Below are 18,031 nucleotides of genomic sequence, written 5' to 3'. Positions count from 1 at the left end.
GCCAAACCCCGAGCGCGCGGTCCCCGGCATCATTGTGGTCGAGCCAGTGAGTCATCCGCCTGCCGAGTCCAAGTCCGAGTAAGCCTATATCGCCTGGCAGCTGAGCGGAGTGTTCGGGGTCAAGGAGGGAGCGCTCGCAGAGTCATGAATCTACATCAGAGTGGTTAATTTGGCAGCACGGTGGCTCGCCTCACGGCAAGGATGCTTTACAGAATGATACAGCACTTGATTCATACAACAACTCACCTTTATGTAGGCGATAACCTTGTGTCATGGAAAAGTCACCACTGCATCTCCGTATCTCACCTCTTGTATAATAGTCTTGATAGATTTAGATATATTCAATTCATTTAGCTTTTTTCTTGTCTACTTGTACATATCTTTATAACTTAACTTTTTCTTTTACTTTTACTTTTGCTTTTTTACCACTTATTTAAAAAAACTCTATGTACAATTTATATTTATACAGATACAAGATCAACATGTTCAAATCAAATATAGCTTTAACTTAATAGTAATTGTAGTTCTAATTGATTCTTAGTTAAACAAACATTGGACATGAGGGACTTTTGTTTGGTTTTCCCGATCAGAAAGCAGAGTGAGCCTCACGTGAGTCATTTGCGTTGCCAGTTTCAAAGCTGAAATTCAGTGTGTTTAAACCTGTGCTTTGTCCTCTCTCTGAGCTAAGGTCACCTAAAGCCCGGCTCCTGCACCAATCATGAGTCAGAGCTAGTGCGGCCTCTGCAGCTCATTGAGACTGGGATTTTAAGGAGAAGGAGCTGAACCTGAGTCATGGCCTGAACACAAACAGGACAAACACTTGGATGTGTCTCCGTCTGCAGCTTAAGGCTCTGTAACTGCTCCAGATGTAATTGTGTTAAATGTCTTTAACAGCAGAGCACAGGATACGTTCAGAATCTGTCTAAATGTAACTCTTTTTATGGGTTTACGGCAGTGTCCGTATAACAACAGATTTCTGTTCATGCACCAGAGCGTTAAGAAATAAATACTAACACAAAACATCAAATTAGTGATGATAAATGTGCATAGAACTCATACTGTGCAAGATTACACGTTTAGTGTATTCAGACCACAGCAGAATACATTACAGGCTGAACTTGTGGCAAGCTTGTCTAAACTTGTTAACCTTATTTAAGTCAACAGTAGCTCAGTGCAGCCGACCACATTTCTGCAGATTTGGGAAGAAAATATGTTAACTTTCTTATTTTTGTTCAACCACTTTAGACCATTGTGTAATTGAGGACGTCTGGTTGTTTTGCCAGACGGCCACAGGTCAACCACCCAGGCAGACACAGGCACAGGCAGGGGCACGGGCACAGGCACAGGCACAGGCACAGGCAGGGGCACGGGCACAGGCACAGGCACAGGCAGGGGCACGGGCACAGGCACAGGCACAGGCAGGCGCACAGGCAGGGGCACAGGCAAGGGCACAGGCAGGGGCACAGGCAGGCGCACAGGCAGAGGCACAGGCAGGGGCACGGGCACAGGCACAGGCAGGGGCACGGGCACAGGCACAGGCACAGGCAGGCGCACAGGCAGAGGCACAGGCAGGGGCACAGGCAGGGGCATGGGCACAGGCAAGGGCACAGGCAGGGGCACAGGCAGGCGCACAGGCAGGGGCACAGGCAGACACGGGCACAGGCAGGGGCACGGGCACAGGCAGGGGCACGGGCACAGGCAGGGGCACGGGCACAGGCAGGGGCACAGGCACAGGCAGGGGCACAGGCAAGGGCACAGGCAGGGGCACAGGCAGACACGGGCACAGGCAGGGGCACGGGCACAGGCAGGGGCACGGGCACAGGCAGGGGCACAGGCAGGGGCACAGGCAGGGGCACAGGCAAGGGCACAGGAAGGGGCACAGGCAAGGGCACAGGCAGGGGCACAGGCAGGGGCACAGGCAGGGGCACAGGCAAGGGCACAGGCAGGGGCACAGGCAAGGGCACAGGCAGGGGCACAGGCAGGGGCACAGGCAGGGGCACAGGCAAGGGCACAGGCAGGGGCACAGGCAAGGGCACAGGCAGGGGCACAGGCAGGGGCACAGGCAGGGGCACAAAGATACTGGTCAGCCAACAGTTGTAGTAATAGTTTTCTGAGTGAGTGTTTCTGTAAAAGGGAGGCACCTGAGCCACACATTTACCAAACTAACCTGTGAACGTATAGTTATAGAAGTAGCTTTAGAAGTAGTCGAAGTAGTAGTAGATTTAGTAGCAGTAGCTTTAGAAGTAGTCGAAGTAGTAGTAGATTTAGTAGCAGTAGCTTTAGAAGTAGTCGAAGTAGTAGTAGATTTAGTAGCAGTAGCTTCAGAAGTAGTCGAAGTAGTGGTAGATTTAGTAGCAGTAGCTTTAGAAGTAGTCGAAGTAGTGGTAGATTTAGTAGCAGTAGCTTTAGAAGTAGTCGAAGTAGTAGTAGATTTAGTAGCAGTAGCTTTAGAAGTAGTAGAATTTTATTAGTATCAGTATTAGTTTTAGTGGAAGTGTGTTTAGAAATAGTAGCAGCAGAAGCAGCAGAGATAAAAGTACTAGTAATAACAGTAGAAGTAATGGTTAGTGTATCTTCTTCCGTTCTTCTGACTGGGTTCTAGTAAATCTCTGCTTTATATCTGTCTGAAGCTAACGAGTACACGGTCAGGAGTATCTGTCGTTAGTTAAGTCTATGAATCTACTCTACGTTACTTGAGTCATATTTTACATAATTAGTCACGCCCGGGTCATTGTTTTGGTTTAGGCCTGAGGATGGCGCCGTAAATTGGTGATAAATTGTACCTTAGACCTCCAATACTGTTCTGAGTGTCAGGTGAACTGCAGAAGCTGCTTGGATGAGCGGCAAAATGTCTTCAATCTTAAAACAAATAACATTTTCTATTGCTATGGCACAATAGTTTTGTCGCCTTGACCCAAGTCGTCTTGAGCTAAGTCGCCTTGAACCAACGCCAGAACTCGCCTTGACCCAGCTCGCATGTGTAAACACACAGTAGTAGTGGTTATAGTAGAAGCAGCTTTAGTGACATCCATATTCATTAATGGTCATAGTGGTCATTATTGAAAGGTTCTGTCATAATAAATTGCTTATTTTCTGCCGCAAAATGACAGTCACTGACCTTTTATAGGTGATTTGATGGTGACACGTTTCAATGAGAAATATAACCACAACAACCCACTCAATTAATGAGGTTCCATTAATTACGTGAACTATACAAAAACATGTTTAGACTTCTGACAAACTATGATTTGTTTTAAGAGTCTGTTAATATTATAATTATTTTATTATTAATTGCTTTATGTTGCACCTTAACGCCGAACCGTGTTCAATGATAATGGCAATAAACTGTTCTGACTCTGATTCCCGATGTGATCTTCTTCATTGGTTTGGGGGCGTTTGAGACCACCTGAACACCTGAGAGGTCGATGAATAAACTCCTGATCATTCCCGTGGAAATGCTTCAACTTAGAAACTTCCCGACCGTGTACAGCCCTAAGTAGCAGTATCCAAAGTAGCAGTGGCAGTAGTGGATTTGTGTGTCACTTTAAAAGGGCGATAAAGTATTTAGTCTCTCTTTGAACACAGAGAAGACACTTAAACGTATTGATAATGTGTCGCTCCGATCGATCACGCAGGTCCACGAGGAGCAGTGTGTTTAGAGCCGTCCGTGTTTAGAGCTGTCCGTGTTTAGAGCCGTTTAGAGCTGTCTGTGTTTAGAGCCGTCTGTGTTTAGAGCTGTCTGTGTTTAGAGCTGTCCGTGTTTAGAGCTGTTTAGAGCTGTCTGTGTTTAGAGCCGTCTGTGTTTAGAGCTGTCTGTGTTTAGAGCCGTTTAGAGCTGTCTGTGTTTAGAGCCGTCTGTGTTTAGAGCTGTCTGTGTTTAGAGCCGTTTAGAGCTGTCTGTGTTTAGAGCCGTCTGTGTTTAGAGCTGTCTGTGTTTAGAGCCGTTTAGAGCTGTCTGTGTTTAGAGCCGTCTGTGTTTAGAGCCGTCTGTGTTTAGAGCTGTCTGTGTTTAGAGCTGTCCGTGTTTAGAGCCGTTTAGAGCTGTCTGTGTTTAGAGCCGTCTGTGTTTAGAGCTGTCTGTGTTTAGAGCCGTTTAGAGCTGTCTGTGTTTAGAGCTGTCTGTGTTTAGAGCCGTCTGTGTTTAGAGCTGTCCGTGTTTAGAGCCGTTTAGAGCTGTCTGTGTTTAGAGCCGTTTAGAGCTGTCTGTGTTTAGAGCTGTCCGTGTTTAGAGCCGTTTAGAGCTGTCTGTGTTTAGAGCCGTCTGTGTTTAGAGCTGTCTGTGTTTAGAGCTGTCTGTGTTTAGAGCCGTTTAGAGCTGTCTGTGTTTAGAGCCGTCTGTGTTTAGAGCTGTCTGTGTTTAGAGCCGTTTAGAGCTGTCTGTGTTTAGAGCCGTCTGTGTTTAGAGCTGTCTGTGTTTAGAGCCGTTTAGAGCTGTCTGTGTTTAGAGCCGTCTGTGTTTAGAGCCGTCTGTGTTTAGAGCTGTCTGTGTTTAGAGCCGTCTGTGTTTAGAGCTGTCTGTGTTTAGAGCCGTTTAGAGCTGTCTGTGTTTAGAGCTGTCTGTGTTTAGAGCCGTCTGTGTTTAGAGCTGTCCGTGTTTAGAGCCGTTTAGAGCTGTCTGTGTTTAGAGCCGTTTAGAGCTGTCTGTGTTTAGAGCTGTCCGTGTTTAGAGCCGTTTAGAGCTGTCTGTGTTTAGAGCCGTCTGTGTTTAGAGCTGTCTGTGTTTAGAGCTGTCTGTGTTTAGAGCCGTTTAGAGCTGTCTGTGTTTAGAGCTGTCTGTGTTTAGAGCTGTCTGTGTTTAGAGCTGTCTGTGGAGTGCAGTCAGAGACGAGCAGGTGACGCAACCAGGCCAAGTTACAGGTCAGCTCCGTGGAGAGAACAATCCCGTTTTTGGAGCAATATAATCTTGTAAACGCCTAAAATTGAATAACGGTAAAATAGAAAAGTTTAAAGGCGCTCGACAAGATTTGTAACGTCTTCAAATGTGAAAGTTTTGTTCATTTTTAACAGTTTTCAGCGTCCAGATAATCAACCTAATAATTCACCACAATGAGTACGGTAAAGCTAACAACAACTAGCATGCTAACAGCGCTAACATATTTCACTTTATTACAGAAAAAACAAACAAAACAACATCCCCTTTAAATTAGCCTAAGCTGCAATGAAAAGATCACCTCGGTCTATACTTCTAAGACAAGACTGGCTTTAACGACTTTAGGCATGTTTTCGACGAGATGCTAATACGCTAACAACGCAAGAAGCACTCGTGACTTGGCCGCGCCCACAGGGATAACACGGTTCACCGCGGCTCACGTCAAGCGGCCGCTCGACAGACGAGAGATGATCCGCTCGCAAACACGGCATTACATTTGACGACCCGCGCGGCGTGATCGCGGTTCATGTTCCAGGTTGGACGCGAAGCCTATACTTAAGGGGGAAAAGAAAATTGCCTCTCAATTTCTCAAAGCGCGCTGGCGGTTTGGATGCCCCCTTTGACTCCGGCTAATAAGAGGAGAGATTTGTGGTGCTGGATTTGCGAGGAGCCGGTCCATAGTTCAACGCTGCGTCAGTTTAACCCCAGAACGTTAAGACCAGTCACTTAACGGCTCGTTACCTTGATTAATATCACTTCATTTATGGATTTTCAATGTCACGGGGCCAATCGGGGGTCAGGGGCAGCACCCGTGGGGCAATCAGGGGTCAGGGGCAGCACCCGTGGGGCAATCAGGGGTCAGGAGCAGCACCCGTGGGGCAATCAAGGGTCAGGAGCAGCACCCACGGGCCAATGGGGGGTCAGGAGCAGCACCCGTGGGGCAATCAAGGGTCAGGAGCAGAACCCACGGGGGTCAGGAGCAGAACGAGCAGCTAAAAATAAATACAAAATAAATATATATATATACAATACAATACAATACGATACCATTTAAAACAACAAACAAAATTAAATTAAATTCAACAAAATTAAATTAAATTCAACAAAATTAAATCAAATCAAACACAATTAATTTAAAATAAAATAAAATTGAAAATAAATAAAATAAAATTGAAAATAAATAAAATTAAATTGAAAATAAATAAAATTAAATTGAAAATAAATAAAATAGAATAAATAAAATAAACAGCAGGGCATGTTTTCCCACAGTTTGACAGGGCTCAGACCATTTAGGATGAGCAGCGTGTCAAATCATTGTTAAATCATACCGTGATAAAGAGGGAAAAGTCCAGCTCCTGCTGCTTCTGAGCAGAAAGTTCAGACACCCGTAAACTTTATTACTTTATACATGTTCTACTTTGTTGCTTAGCTGTAAAATAAGACATCGTTCAACTGCGTGCACCAGATGGGAAGCAATAATAAAGTGTCATCTCTTATATAGACTATTATTATTATCTGTATTCACACTTAAAAGCAGAGAAATTGCTCCTTGAATGAATGAGTAAAGAAATGACTGAAAACTATAATCTTGGTATAGACGTTTTTGTTTTTCATCCAGACATAATCAGCTCTTTGGCGGTTGTTGCTTTTTAAACACGCACAAACTCATACTTAACCTTGCACATCGTCACAACATCAATTTTGCTTGACTGTATATTTCCTTCCATAAAACTGTGCACATGGTGTGACTAAAAGTACTTATAAACGACTCTTTTGGGATCAGAAAACAGCTGAAGCAAATCTAAATTCCTCCCAGTTCTTTTGTCAAATCAGTTTTACCTCCAACTCGTCTGGTTTCCCTCCGTCACTGAGGCTTGAATAGCGTCTGAGAGCTGGAGAAAGCATTAAGTGTCATGTTTATTCAGGAGCTGGGGGAAAACTGCAACACTTCGAGGAGGTTTGATGCGGGCCTATTGAAACGCCAGGTTGAAGAAGCGAGCGCCTTTGTCGGCGTGACGCAGACGGCGAGCGCTGCGTCGCTCAAACAATGGATGTGACGTTAAAGCGTGTTTTGAAGTCTCGTCCAGAACGTTTAAAAGACAAAGATGAAGAACAGACGCTCAAACGTCACATTACAAGAGTTTAGCCGAGTCCAGACTTGTAAACAGGTTCCACAGTGTTCCACAGTGCGGCATTAAACAGATCTCCATGGAGACAAGCAGATGCAGGGCCAACTATTTTCTAGCAATAAAAAATGTGCTGTAATTGAGAAAATGCAAGATGTTTATACATCTAATGCTATACTGTGGAACATTACATAATGCACCTTTAAAACGATTGGAAATGACATCATCACTTTCAGTGTTATGTGACCAAACCCCCATAATGCACTGCTTCTCACATAAAGTTTTTTATTTAACAATATTCAATATAATATTGATTATTTCGATATTGGTGTCATAATTCAACACGTGTTCACCTGGAAATAAAGTGTCTGAAATAATTAAAGCAAATCAAGAAACGGAGAAATGTCGTCTTTAGGAGGCACAATTCTTATTGTCAGTTATTAAAAAGTCAGAGCTGAAAATCATTGCACAAAAACACTGCTGACTCATCACAGACAGACTTTACAGCATTCATGCATTTGTTATGGCTCGTGTGTAAAACTCATTTCATATTTACCTCATTAGAAAAAATGACATGGAAATGTCATTTTCAGACCAAAACGAGCAAAATCGAGCCGAATTAGTCAGAATTAGTTTGTGTCTGCTGAAAAAAATATTATATTTAAATTAATAAATCTTCTACCACTTGTTTGAGATCTCGGGCGACTGGGGCCTATCCCAGTGACTTTGGGCCGTAGGCGGGTCCAGGGGCCAAAGCGTCACAGGTTTATACAGAATAAGAGACACGTCCTGATTCATGCATCATAACTTCATGTTCACACATGTCAGAAGCGTCCTCTGATGAATGATGTTCAGCTCCTCAGACTCGGCCGTCTGGAGGGTCAAAAGAGCAGAACTCTGCAGAATAAGCATCAGGATCTACAGTGAAGGATCATGTCAAGCACCATGGAGACGGGGGAGTCTCCATGTGTGAAAAGGACTCACTTTAACCCTGTAGTTTAGACTTCTACAAACATGCTCTGGAACACGTCAGTCTGGCGTTAGTTCAGCAGTTCTTCTCTCAAAAGTAAAAGCTCCTGGGCGGGTTCAACAAGTGTGACTGACGGACAAATCTGCTCAAAAATAAATCTGATATTCGCTTTAAAGTACCACGTTTGGAGTGTGAACCGTAAGTCACACAAAAGTCACGTACGCCAGAGTCAAAGCGTTTGTCTCTGCAAGTTTAAGACAACTTTAATAGCCCGTATTTTCAGCCAAACAACAGGTTCAAATGCGTGCACGTCCCTGTGATTTCAACGGGGCAAAAGGAGGCGATAAATAACGTATCTTCTCTCCGATCCCCGCTCGCGTTCCGTGAATGTTTATCATTATTTCCAAGCTGGATTTCATCACCGAGCAGCAGAGTCAGAGAGTTTTTTTTTTTTTTTACTGCCTGAAACGCAGCACAAAGTTACGCAACCGCTAATTAGTTCCATTCGGGCCGGTCAAAGCGATCGCAGGCCAGACGGTGGAAGGGAAACGCCGGTAGAGCCAGATCTGCGACGCGGCGGCGATACCGCTCTGAAATAAACCGTTACGTGACCTGGAGCTGCACCGCGACCGGCGAAACGTGCAATAATCCGGTCCGTTTGTCGTTTAACGTGAGATCCGTGTTAAAGCGCCCCCTACAGGTCGGATGACTCACTGGATTAAAATGCAGTTAAGATAAAAGTGTTTAGAAATTTTGCAAAAAAATATTAAAAATGTTATCACAGAATAGCCCATTTTTTAATTTGTATTATATATTTGTATAAATGTTGATTAGCATATTTGTATTTTAAAAGAGTTGACCGCGGCACATTGCCACGCGCCATAATAGTTCTAACCGTTTTTGCAATAAAGGCCGTAGTAGAAAAAGTAGAATAAAGGCCGAGTTCTTGAAGTTCTCGAAATGTTAAAGGGGGAAACTTTCCTTTTCCCCTCAGTGCAGTTCTGCCAAGACCCCAGTAGCAAACCTGCCCCAAAGACATAATCTTGAGCTTCTTATGACATAATATATCGTCTAAAATAAGACGATTAGACGCAAAAATAGACGACTAAAAACTAAAAGAAGAGATTGAAGAGATGTTCCTGCACTTTTGAGGTCAACTTGATAATTCCATGACTTTCTGTGCGATGCCTGGACATCACCAAGACATTTACGGGCACATTTTCGCAGGGTTCTGGTGGACTGCAAAGCTCTTATCTGATTATTGTGGTCGGGAGAATCCAAAAATGAGACGTTATCCTTTGTCAATCTCATCTGATCCTCCGCGGCGGACAGAGTTGTAAGGGAAACGTGCTGGAGCTGCACTTTGCATGAACCTGACGCAGCTCGGGCCTAAACACCGGACAGAAGGTCGAGGCGGGCACATGTTTTCCAGTTCACACCCGGGTCTAGAGTTCCTTCGTGTCTGACCACGGCAGGCACAGAGAGAGAGGAAGTCTGAGGCTGTCAACACAAACTCCACAAACGCAGCGTCAGAGGAGGTGAAACGTGACGCGAGGGAGAGCGAAGAGCAAAGAGCAAAGAGCGAAGAGCGAAGAGCGGTATGTGTGAACCGCTGCAGAAAGGACAGGGCATGGATGGAGTGAACAAGCTGGAGATTTAATTCATTCTTGTTTTGTGGTCAGATTATGTGGCCTGACCATAGTTTATTTTTGTTTTGTTTTTTCAGATAATGTTCGGTGCAAAAGCAGAATTCTCCTCCACACGACAGCTTTCTATTCTACCTCACACCACCTTTTACAAGAGCAATACAATATTACAATCATTTTTTTAAAACCATTATTACCAGAAAAAAACACAGTTCAGTAAATTAGTCACACAGCAGCAGAAAAAAACACGGAAAGAGACACATTTGGAGCGGATATCAACTATCAGCGCTGGCAGTACAAGTATTTGCAGTAGTTGTATCAGCGCTGGCAGTACAAGTATTTGCAGTAGTTGTATCAGCCCTGGCAGTACGAGTATTTGCAGTAGGCGTATCAGCGCTGGCAGTACAAGTATTTGCAGTATGTGTATCAGCGCTGGCAGTACAAGTATTTGCAGTAGTTGTATCAGCGCTGGCAGTACAAGTATTTGCAGTAGGCGTATCAGCGCTGGCAGTACAAGTATTTGCAGTATGTGTATCAGCGCTGGCAGTACAAGTATTTGCAGTATGTGTATCAGCGCTGGCAGTACAAGTATTTGCAGTAGTTATATCAGCGCTGGCAGTACAAGTATTTGCAGTAGTTATATCAGCGCTGGCAGTACAAGTATTTGCAGTAGTTGTATCAGCGCTGGCAGTACAAGTATTCGCAGTAGTTGTATCAGCGCTGGCAGTACGAGTATTTGCAGTAGTTGTATCAGCGCTGGCAGTACGAGTATTTGCAGTAGTTGTATCAGCGCAGGCAGTACGAGTATTTGCAGTAGTTGTATCAGCGCTGGCAGTACGAGTATTGGCAGTAGGTGTATCAGCACTGGCAGTACAAGTTCTCGCAGTACTTGTATCAGCGCTGGCAGTACGAGTATTGGCAGTACTTGTATCAGCGCTGGCAGTACGAGTATTGGCAGTACTTGTATCAGCGCTGGCAGTACGAGTATTGGCAGTACTTGTATCAGCGCTGGCAGTACGAGTATTGGCAGTACTTGTATCAGCGCTGGCAGTACGAGTATTGGCAGTACTTGTATCAGCGCTGGCAGTACGGGATGGCCTCCTCGTTGGCCGGCACTTGGACGCCCTTCTCCCACTCCTGCCTCCAGGGGTCAGACAGAACATAGAAGTCGTCCAGACCCAGAGGAGCCGAGTCCGGGAGCTTCATGGCTGTGATCAGGTCCGTACGGAAAACCTGCAGACGACAGAACGGACGCTTTAGTTTGTGTTTCACCCAATTTTCCACTGCATTTAACCCGACTGGACTAGAGCCAGTGCTGGGAGGAACTTTGAAAATGTATGAAACTTTTGAATACTTCTGAATACTTTCACAATGACTTTCATTGTATTATAGCCTAAAATGATTCATCAATGATTAGAGAAGGATATGACAAACAAAAGAGCCGTGTTTTCTATTTTCTGTTCAAATGTCATGCAGTTGAAGCTGAATTGTGTGACACAGTGTATTAATTAGATTTTAGGAAATAAACTTTATCCTGAATACCACCAAATAAAAGAGTAATATATAATAATACTCAAAATTACTATTCTGAATATGTGTTTTTGTTTACTTACTTCCCAACACTGAATATATAAATGCGTCTCAGTTTGTCACAGTATCTCGTGTAATTGAATCACACACACAGAATATTTTATTTATTTAGAAAAGAGTAGACATTATGAATTTATGTCAGATTGTGACCATCTGCGTAGACAGTGGGCCATAATGACAAAAATAAATATTTTGATTTTTGTAACATAAACTCAACCATGAACTGTATTTCATGACAGTCTCTGTCAGTCAATCACAGCCTGCCCATCTGCAGCAGCCAAACCATCAGCCAATCACAGCCTGCCCATCTGCAGCAGCCAAACCATCAGCCAATCACAGCCTGCCCATCTGCAGCAGCCAAACCATCAGCCAATCACAGCCTGCCCATCTGCAGCAGCCAAACCATCAGCCCATCACAGCCTGCCCATCTGCAGCAGCCAAACCATCAGCCAATCACAGCCTGCCCATCTGCAGCAGCCAAACCATCAGCCAATCACAGCCTGCCCATCTGCAGCAGCCAAACCATCAGCCAATCACAGGCTGCCCATCTGCAGCAGCCAAACCATCAACTGCAGTGTCTTGTCTTGTAATAAACACACACGTAAGACATGATTTTAAAGGCCAGGAAACACTTTAACATCTATTGCAGACTTTTATGTAGCTCTAAACTGTCAACTCATCCAAGCCTGTTGGAAAAAATCATCAGTTTCACACAGCAGCAATTGAGAAAGCCTGCCATCTAGTGGCTGCAGAGGGAATGACCAAGGGGAGAGAGGCAAACCTAGCTTGCCCTCGACGTGCTAATGTAAACTTGCAGTTGTAATGAACATGATTTGACGGCTCAGAACGAGTCTGGAGAAGATTTCAGGACTTGAAAACGGCAACCAAGATTCTCAGAGCTCAATTTTTGATGCAAGGGGACTAATGCGAGGACTAAACAGGACTCCTCAAACAGGTGTGAATGGACTAAACACAGCTCCAGGCATGTTTTTGATGAGCGAACAATGTTAGAACAGGGTCAAAAGCTTCAGAAAAAGTGGATTATGTGTCCTTTACGTGCCATACTATGAAAACAGATCAGGTAAAGCGGCACCATTCCCACGCAGACAAGCAGGTCGTCATAAAAGTTACATAGTGCCTCTTTAACTTGTGTTTTATGAGCTGTAGCGGTCGATCCTCCTCCAGCATTTCCCCATTAACTTGCCTCGTCCCCTTCCCACTGCTCCTTCTGCTGCGGCGCTGGAGGAGGAGGAGGAGGAAGAAGAGGACGAGGGGGAGGAAGAGTAGGAGGAGGACGAGGAGGATGAGGGGGAGGACGAGGAGGGGGGGAGGACGAGGAGGAAGAGGATGACGAGGAGGAGGCGGAGGACAAGGAAGTGGAGGAGGAGGAAGAGGAGGATTCAGCCTCTTTTCATTTGGTTCCATGTTTCTCGTGGCTGTCGGCGTGTGTGCGAGTCTGCTGAGGTCAGCGTTTAGCGGGCGAGCCGTGGAGATGCTGCTCCTCTTGTCGGGTTAATGTGCCTTTTGAGTCATGGCCGTGTCAGAGCGCCGCACACAGGAGTCAGTGGAAAGGCCTGAAGGTTTGAGAAGATGGAAGGAGAGAATTCAGGAACAAACTGTGCCAAAATCTTGGCAAAACTAAAACACAGTTTGCTAAACTTTTCCCTTCAGTGTTCACAACAGTTCCCAATGTTAGAAGAATTGAACTTTGCGTTGGTGTAGTAGGAGACTTGACACGCGTGTGTCAGTTTTGGAAGAGTTTCCTTAGTGTTGACATCAGAACTCCATCTTGCCAGTGAGTGGAACCATCTTAATGCCTGATCAGACTTTCATGATGGTTGAGCCTGAAAGTGTAGATGAAATGGAGAGTGAGGATTCTGTAGTGGGAGTAGATGTAGTAGGGGGGACCCAGGGCTGCACTGGGGGCAGGGGTGATGACAGGGGTGATGACAGGGGTGATGACAGGGGTGATGACAAGGAGTGCAGTCCTCTAGGTGCACACTCTTTGGACAGCCATGTGTTCAGCTGAAGCAGGCGACATCTTCCTGTCGATGTTTGGAAGAGGTCCACTTATGAATGTTTTGAGTTCCACTGATGCACCAGGAATAACGACTGTCCCCATCATATGTACACTGCACCCGCCGCACTCGCTGCAACCGCTGCAACCACCACACCCGCCGCACTCGCTGCACCCACTGCACTCGCTGCAACCGCCACATCCGCTGCAACCGCCACATCCTCCGCACCCGCCGCAACCGCCACATCCTCCGCACCCGCCGCAACCGCCACATCCGCTGCACCCGGCGCAACCGCCACATTCGCTGCACCCGCTGCAACCGCCACACCCGCCGCATCCGCCGCAACCGCTGCACCCGCTGCAACCGCCACACCCGCCGCGCCCGCTGCACCCGCTGCACCCGCTGCACCCGCCGCACCCATGTGACACTTATGTGAATAAAATTAATCTACTTTTTAGCCGAATCAAAACCTAGTTCAGACCATTTTCATTACCAGAAGAATTTGTGTTGTGTGTTCTGTTGTGTTGTGTTCTGTTGAGTTGTGTGTTCTGTTGTGTGTTCTGTTGTGTTGTGTTCTGTTGAGTTGTGTGTTCTGTTGTGTTGTGTGTTCTGTTGTGTGTTCTTTGGTGTGTTCTGTTGTGTTGTGTGTTCTGTTGTGTTGTGTGTTCTGTTGTGTGTTCTTTGATGTGTTCTGTTGTGTGTTCTGTTGTGTTGTGCGTTCTTTGGTGTGTTCTGTTGTGTTGAGTGTTCTGTTGTGTTGTGTGTTCTGTTGTGTTGTGCGTTCTTTGGTGTGTTCTGTTGTGTTGAGTGTTGTGTTGTGTGTTCTGTTGTGTTGTGTGTTATGTTGTGTGTTCTTTGGTGTGTTCTGTTGTGTTGTGCGTTCTTTGGTGTGTTCTGTTGTGTTGAGTGTTGTGTTGTGTGTTCTGTTGTGTTGTGTGTTCTGTTGTGTGTTCTTTGGTGTGTTCTGTTGTGTTGTGTGTTCTGTTGTGTTGTGCGTTCTTTGGTGTGTTCTGTTGTGTTGAGTGTTCTGTTGTGTTGTGTGTTCTGTTGTGTTGTGCGTTCTTTGGTGTGTTCTGTTGTGTTGAGTGTTGTGTTGAGTGTTCTGTTGTGTTGTGTGTTCTGTTGTGAGGAAAAAAAGGAGAGAGTGGAGAAATGAGAAGAGAAAAGACAGAAATGGAGAAAGAGGTGGAGTTTTTTAACAGAAGTCAAAGCCCTGATGGATGCAGCGTCCCTCCGGGTGATGCGAAAGGTGGACACAAGGGCCAAAGGTGACGCACTGCTCTCTAATCCACTCTGTCTGCGCACACCTCCACATGGCACTACACACTACACAGTACACACAGTACACGCAGTACACGCAGTACACACAGTACACACAGTACACGCAGTACACGCAGTACACGCAGTACACGCAGTACACGCAGTACACACAGTACACACAGTACACACAGTACACACAGTACACACAGTACAAGAGGTGGGTAATATCACCAAATATCAGATCACAAAAACATGTATTTTCTTCAGGGAAAAGCATCTCATGAGATTCTGTTTTTCACAAAAGGTTTGATCATTCTGTTCTTTATGCACATTTTTAAAAATGAAGATGACTTATTTATTTCGAGCAATGGAGCAGGGATCATCTTAATGTAGATATAAATACATTGAATATGACAAGAAGAAACAAATTACCGTCATAATTATGTTTCAATTACTGTATACAATTGAAAGTATCATATTGTGTATAACCACAGGTGGTTAATCATGGTTTATTTATGTATTATAAAATGAACACACTGAGATCTTTTCCAAGAAAGAAAGAAAGAAATTGGCAGCATATAGAATAAAACCATTGACGCATCTACAATAAACCAGAGTTCAAGTACAAAATATACAAAGCACAACTGCATTTAGAAGCATTGACAATGTTCATAAGATTCATGCTTTTTGAATGCAAATTTTGAAGTATTGCATAGGTCACAGGACGAAGAAACACCAAATATTCAAGCATTTTGAACCCTTAATTTGCATAAAGGTTTACACGCTCGTGACCTTAGGCTCTGCACGAGGACACAGATAGTGACCTTCAGCTCTCTGCACAAGGACACAGATAGTGACCTTCAGCCCTCTGCACGAGGACACAGATAGTGACCTTCAGCCCTCTGCAGAAGGACACAGATAGTGACCTTCAGCCCTCTGCACAAGGACACAGATAGTGACCTTCAGCTCTCTGCACAAGGACACAGATAGTGACCTTCAGCCCTCTGCCCAAGGACACAGATAGTGACCTTCAGCCCTCTGCACAAGGACACAGATAGTGACCTTCAGCCCTCTGCACAAGGACACAGATAGTGACCTTCAGCTCTCTGCACAAGGACACAGATAGTGACCTTCAGCCCTCTGCACAAGGACACAGATAGTGACCTTCAGCCCTCTGCACAAGGACACAGATAGTGACCTTCAGCCCTCTGCACAAGGACACAGATAGTGACCTTCAGCTCTCTGCCCAAGGACACAGATAGTGACCTTCAGCTCTCTGCACAAGGACACAGATAGTGACCTTCAGCCCTCTGCACAAGGACACAGATAGTGACCTTCAGCCCTCTGCACAAGGACACAGATAGTGACCTTCAGCCCTCTGCACAAGGACACAGATACTGACCTTCAGCTCTCTGCCCAAGGACACAGATAGTGACCTTCAGCTCTCTGCACAAGGACACAGATAGTGACCTTCAGCCCTCTGCCCAAGGACACAGATAGTGACCTTCAGCCCTCTGCACAAGGACACAGATAGTGACCTTCAGCCCTCTGCACAAGGACACAGATAGTGACCTTCAGCTCTCTGCACAAGGACACAGATAGTGACCTTCAGCCCTCTGCACAAGGACACAGATAGTGACCTTCAGCCCTCTGCACAAGGACACAGATAGTGACCTTCAGCCCTCTGCACAAGGACACAGATAGTGACCTTCAGCTCTCTGCCCAAGGACACAGATAGTGACCTTCAGCTCTCTGCACAAGGACACAGATAGTGACCTTCAGCCCTCTGCACAAGGACACAGATAGTGACCTTCAGCCCTCTGCACAAGGACACAGATAGTGACCTTCAGCCCTCTGCACAAGGACACAGATAGTGACCTTCAGCTCTCTGCCCAAGGACACAGATAGTGACCTTCAGCTCTCTGCACAAGGACACAGATAGTGACCTTCAGCCCTCTGCACAAGGACACAGATAGTGACCTTCAGCCCTCTGCACAAGGACACAGATAGTGACCTTCAGCCCTCTGCACAAGGACACAGATAGTGACCTTCAGCTCTCTGCACAAGGACACAGATAGTGACCTTCAGCCCTCTGCACAAGGACACAGATAGTGACCTTCAGCCCTCTGCACAAGGACACAGATAGTGACCTTCAGCCCTCTGCACAAGGACACAGATAGTGACCTTCAGCCCTCTGCACAAAGACACAGATAGTGACCTTCAGCTCTCTGCCCAAGGACACAGATAGTGACCTTCAGCCCTCTGCACAAGGACACAGATAGTGACCTTCAGCTCTCTGCCCAAGGACACAAATAGTGACCTTCAGCCCTCTGCACAAGGACACAGATAGTGACCTTCAGCCCTCTGCCCAAGGACACAGCTAGTGACCTTCAGCCCTCTGCACAAGGACACAGATAGTGACCTTCAGCCCTCTGCCCAAGGACACAGATAGCGACCTTCAGCCCTCTGCACAAGGACACAGATAGTGACCTTCAGCTCTCTGCCCAAGGACACAGATAGTGATCTTCAGCCCTCTGCACAAGGACACAGATAGTGACCTTCAGCCCTCTGCACAAGGACACAGATAGTGACCTTCAGCCCTCTGCACAAGGACACAGATAGTGACCTTCAGCCCTCTGCACAAGGACACAGATAGTGACCTTCAGCCCTCTGCACAAGGACACAGATAGTGACCTTCAGCCCTCTGCCCAAGGACACAGATAGTGACCTTCAGCCCTCTGCACAAGGACACAGATAGTGACCTTCAGCCCTCTGCACAAGGACACAGATAGTGACCTTCAGCTCTCTGCCCAAGGACACAGATAGTGACCTTCAGCCCTCTGCACAAGGACACAGTGACTTGATGTTTAGAATGTGAAATGCCTGTGAATATGAGCTTTGTACATCATTTTACACAGATGAATCCGAAGTGAAACCTTCTGAATTCGTCCTAAATGATGAAAAGGTATTTTAATCAAAAACACAAAACGTACACATTTCCCATGTCATATTTGTGTGATTCGTACTATGTCAGTTTTTCGTGTAGAGAGTCAAATAAGTTGAATTAATTACTATATCTAAGATTCATTATGTACAGTTTTGGGGGAAAACGGGTTTCAGTCGCATCAAAAGCAGGTTTTTTGGTCCAAACACAAATTCATCCCATCACACTGCACATTTTTTAAAGGGCAAGCTTTTTACTGCTTATTATAACTTTGATTGTACTTTTGCAAAAAACAACAAGCCTTTTTTTATTGCGAGGAATAAACAGGAATTTGAAAATCATTATCAATCTGTTCGACGATGAAATATGAACTGTAAGTCCCAATTTAGTTGCGAGCGCTTCCTCGTTTTTTAAGTTAAGACGGCGACAAATCAAACACGGCAGCGACGCGATCCTTAAGGAGATAATAAAGTTAGAGTGGCGCCATCAGCGACGGGCGGAAACAGCTGCATTTCATGTGCAAAAACAAAACAAAGGACGAAAAAGGGATTTGAGCTGTCATTCAAAAACATTCAAAAACACATTTATTTGGTATCTAAACTCTGCT

The 18,031-nt window shown here is 45.5% G+C and overlaps 1 protein-coding gene across 1 annotated transcript in view; it reads right to left on the bottom strand.

Moving 5' to 3' along the window:
- The window catches only part of jade2 (jade family PHD finger 2), a 218,363-nt gene that overhangs the window by 137,393 nt on the left and 62,939 nt on the right, over positions 1-18,031 (bottom strand). Inside the window, exons 4-5 of the mRNA XM_072445655.1 lie at positions 10,703-10,845; positions 1,303-2,124 (exon numbers count right to left, since the gene is read on the bottom strand). Coding sequence (XP_072301756.1) covers positions 1,303-2,124; positions 10,703-10,845 — 965 coding nt within the window. The remainder of the gene's footprint in view (positions 1-1,302; positions 2,125-10,702; positions 10,846-18,031) is intronic.

This window comes from Eucyclogobius newberryi, unplaced genomic scaffold (assembly GCF_026437365.1).
Source record: "Eucyclogobius newberryi isolate DKJ021-1_F unplaced genomic scaffold, fEucNew1.0.hap1 SCAF_15, whole genome shotgun sequence".
Taxonomy (NCBI): domain Eukaryota; kingdom Metazoa; phylum Chordata; class Actinopteri; order Gobiiformes; family Gobiidae; genus Eucyclogobius; species Eucyclogobius newberryi.
Note: the sequence above shows the minus strand (reverse complement) of the source record. Positions and strands in the feature narration are given on the sequence as shown.